General features: G+C 32.6%; 1 protein-coding gene across 1 annotated transcript; it reads left to right on the forward strand.

Annotated features, from left to right (window-relative positions):
- Positions 1–2,112: 2,112 nt before the first annotated feature.
- LOC140834187 (uncharacterized) lies at positions 2,113–3,730 on the forward strand. The gene is made up of 3 exons (XM_073198875.1): positions 2,113–2,348; positions 2,634–2,698; positions 2,893–3,730. The coding sequence occupies exons 1-3, from the start codon at positions 2,181–2,183 to the stop codon at positions 3,464–3,466; spliced, it is 807 nt and encodes a 268-aa protein (XP_073054976.1). The 5' UTR covers positions 2,113–2,180; the 3' UTR covers positions 3,467–3,730.
- The last annotated feature ends 497 nt before the right edge of the window (positions 3,731–4,227 follow it).

A 4,227-nucleotide genomic window follows, 5' to 3' on the forward strand; every position in this document is an offset into this window, starting at 1 on the left:
GCAACCCTCGATAAACCAATGTTTGCAGATTCGATCGGGATATATGAGATGAAGGGGTTGTATTGTACGTTAATCATAACTGACTGGTTCTTGCAGGCACTATCAGTGATACCTAGGGAATCATGGGGCAATACTACTAGACGCTCTTACTATGATTCGATGGGTTTAATCAGAAATATGATTTCTGATAATTTCATGATCAATTGTTGATACACAGAATTGAGCAAATTAGGGTAAGCCCGAATAAAGGATTATATCCTGAATCACAAAGAGTTGTAAGCTAGTTGTATCCATGAACAATTGAGAGTCACACAAGTACTTGATTATTTTGTCTTCGTTGAGATAATAAATTTAAGGAGTTGAATTTATATAAAACATTGAGATAATAAATTCAAGGAATTGAATTTATAGAAAATATTGAGAAATAAATTCAAGGAGTTGAATTTATGACTATTAAATTTTGGAAATGATAAATTCAAGGAGTTGAATTTATAATTTAAATATTAAATTCAAATGTTAATTTATAAATGATTTAAATTAAATGTAATGAGTGTATGTATAATAGGCTTGTAGAAGTATAAGTTCAACATACAAATTAGTAAGGTTCTTAATTAGACTTTAAAAGTTTAATTAATTAATTAAACTAGTTTGACTATAATAGTTAATTGATTAAGCCCATTAAGTATTTAATTAATGGGCCCTGAGCTTATATATACGTGTATTAGGTTTAGGGCTACACATACAATTCTTGTCTCTCAATTTTCGAAACCCTAGCCTCAAAGCCAAGGGATTTTCGAAATTCATCTACTCCCAATCTTCTTGTTTTCGGTCATCATCTCAACGTAAAATTTCTTCTAATTTTCTATTGCAAGTTAGAAGAAGAACAAGTAATCCGGTCGTGGGCCTAATTCGAAGATTGAAGAAAATATATTTGAAAAACGTACGTGAGATTTACAACAAGAGCTACGTTCGCTTATACCAGCGTAGCTGGAGGCAAGTGAAAATTCACTAAGGTAAAAGTTTCATCCTATGCTTATTTATTTAATCCAAACTATACGAGTGTCCAAATATTATAATTGTCAAAATAAAATAAATATTTTAAAACCTCTGTTGCGTTTGGACACGAGAGAACATGATTCACAGCAATAAAATATATACAATTATAAATAAATAAAAACAATGTTTTATACATTTATTTATTATATAAAATTTGCTCCAACCGGATAGGTACACCTGTATATACAACTTCCTATATGTATATGCACAATTTAAATTGGGAAATTTGTTTTTAAATCTCTAACATTATAATTGTATTTTTGTTCGGATTATGTCATATCGGAAAAAAAAATTACTTTTTTATTAAAAAAAAAATGTCGCACTCTTTGGGTCCACATGTATTTTTTCGAATAAAATCTGTTACAAAACATTGACAATATGGAAGTAATATATAATATTTGAGTACTCAATGTTTTGGATTTGATACAAAAGATAAAATTTTGAATATAAAATTGGAATAATTATTTCACACCAACACTTGCTATATTTATCTGTGTACTCAAATATCATATATTAAAATCAAATTTTAAATTTTTTGTACTCATTTTCATCAGAAAAAAGACGGTTATTAATATCAATAATTGATATAAATGTTTGAGAACTCAAAAATCATATATTATACTCGAATATCATATATTAGTGATATATTTTCAATATTTTTTTTTCGATTTTCGTCCGAGAGAAGACCTATCATTAATATCAATACTTGTAATACATATTCGAGTACTCAAAAATCATATATTAATGTCAAAACTGAAACATTTGTATTTAAATATCATATATTAATATCAAATTTTCAATGTTTATATCGAATTTCAACCAAAAACTATTGGGGACCTAGAGAATACAGAACCATTTTTTGTGTGAATCATATATTCCAATTTTTTTTTGAATTTGATAAAAACTGAATTCAAATACAAATTATGTCGTTGGAAATTTATTGATCATTTGCTATTAAAAATAAACATATAGTTCCTTTTAAAAAAAAAAAATAAACCCAATTATTATTATTATTATTATTGTTATATATAAACTTTAGATCTACATCTTCGTCCTCAGAGTCTACCCCTCCCTCTACCCCCTCGACCTTTTGTCGGCTCAGGGGAAAACCCCTTCATTCCGCCATGAGAATACGCAAGCGTGCCAAAATTTCTACTCTACTCTATGCGACTTCCTCTCTGGATCCCGGAGCTCTTCCTCAAGCGCATATTTGTCAGCTCAATCAATCCCCATGGGACGTGATGAACTTCTCGCCGCCGCCGCCATCTCCTCCGCCTATGCCGTCGTCCCAGGTGAGTTCATGCCCTCCGAGCTAGCACCATTTCCCTAGATGGTGCAGATCTGTTGCGCCCTTCTGCTACTTTCGTCAATTTTCCAGCATTTTCTACCATTATCCTTGGTTTTCTTTTAGGGTTTTCTTCAGCTCAACTTTAGGGTTCTGATAAAACAGTCAATCACATCATTTAATTCCTTTTACGTGATGTTCAGAATTCTAAATCCTTTCTGGGTTTTGTCTTTCTTTCGTTATTATAGCATCGATGCTTCCATTTTATCGACAAGGGGAAATTTTTGCGCAGGTCAATGGGAACGATAGTTTCGCTGGAAATGGGAGTTCGAGAGACTCTATTGCAGTGATTAAGAGGTGACGTTCACAAATTTTATTTAATTGGTATATAATCCAAGTTTGCTCCTGTATTATCGTTTTGCAGAATAATCTCTAGGGTTCTAACGAGGAACATGATTTTGGTGATTTTCCCCTATCAATTAGCTAAATACTGCTTGAATCATTAACTGAAATGCATCTATTTTTCCCCTGTCGATTCTTTCGGTGATTAGGGAGTGGATGAATGAGTTAAAAAGAGCAGCGAAATTGGAGCATCCCGGCGGAGCCACCTCGAATGAGACGGAGCAGGAAGTGGGCACTTCTCCGAAAGACGACCCGGTTATTTTGTGCTGCAAGACTGATGGCAAGAGCTGGCAATGCCGAAGAGAGGCTGCCAAAGGCAATTCACTATGCGAGCACCATCTAATCATGGTACGAGGCTATAGCAATAACTCCGCGCATTCTGCCACCAAGAACTCGGCAAAATCGTCGGTGGAGGCTCGGGGCCGCCCAGGAATCAAGAAACGGGCGGCACAGTCTTTGTCAAATCCATATGTATTCTACTATTATTCGGGTTTCGGACCGCGGTGGGGAAAGAAAAGAGGGGAAGTTATCAAGAGTATTAATGAAGAATTTAACATTCCCGAGAATGATCTTGATTACGACAAGGAAGCATCCTCCTCGTGTGACATTCAGGATGCGGAAATTGAAGATTGGGACGAGGACGAAGCTGAGAAAATCGAAGCGATTAGGAAGAAGAGAGCCCGAAAACCAATCAAAGCTCGATCTCTCAAATCCTTGATGTGATTAACAATTTAAGATCGTATGGTAATTATCTTAAGATTTTATGGTAATTATCTTCCTATGTTTCTTGATTTTTAAATATATTTTTTTGTGAATGGCCGGGTGTTCTTGAATTTTGGTGTTATTGCAACTATGTGTGCAAATATTGTGCTCCTTTGTGGTGCAAGATTTAATGTTATCCTATTGAAATATGTGTGGGACATGGGAGGAGGAGATGTAATTTTAAGTAATGTAATTGGAAGAGAAGTATGGTAATTTCATTGTCCATCACTTTCAATCTTGGCTTAATGATAGTGTAAAATAATTCCATAAAGAAAATATACGAAAATTCATGTGAAATAGTATGATATGTCAATTTTATGATACAAATATTTTATTTAGGTTATCCATGAGAAAATATTATTTTTTATATCAAAAATATTATTTTTTTATTACAAATTTATTAAAATATATTTTTATACCTTTTTATTAAATTAAAAATAGAATATTTTTGTAGTATGAGGAAATCGTATTTTTTGTTCATCTCGTCCCCCACTTTTATATTTAACTCAATTTTTTAACTAAATTTTTCGACATTTATAATTAACTTAATTGTCATATTACAAATGTTGAAATATTTATTGTGGTGCATATTGTTTGCTACACGTGCATATATACGTACAACCGATGGCCGACACGAGATCTATAGCTGTTTTAAGAGATTTTTTTTGTTTCTATCGAATGATGAATGTGTTATTTTCGTCACAGTAGATGTCATGTAAATT

This window comes from Primulina eburnea, chromosome 6, assembly GCF_022965805.1.
Source record: "Primulina eburnea isolate SZY01 chromosome 6, ASM2296580v1, whole genome shotgun sequence".
NCBI lineage: Eukaryota > Viridiplantae > Streptophyta > Magnoliopsida > Lamiales > Gesneriaceae > Primulina > Primulina eburnea.

Coding starts and splice junctions, on each gene's coding strand:
- LOC140834187 (XM_073198875.1), top strand. CDS start 2,181: ATGAGAATACGCAAGCGTGCCAAAATTTCTACTCTACTCTATGCGACT. Junction 2,349..2,633: donor CGCCTATGCCGTCGTCCCAG/GTGAGTTCATGC, acceptor ATTTTTGCGCAG/GTCAATGGGAACGATAGTTT. Junction 2,699..2,892: donor TCTATTGCAGTGATTAAGAG/GTGACGTTCACA, acceptor TTCGGTGATTAG/GGAGTGGATGAATGAGTTAA.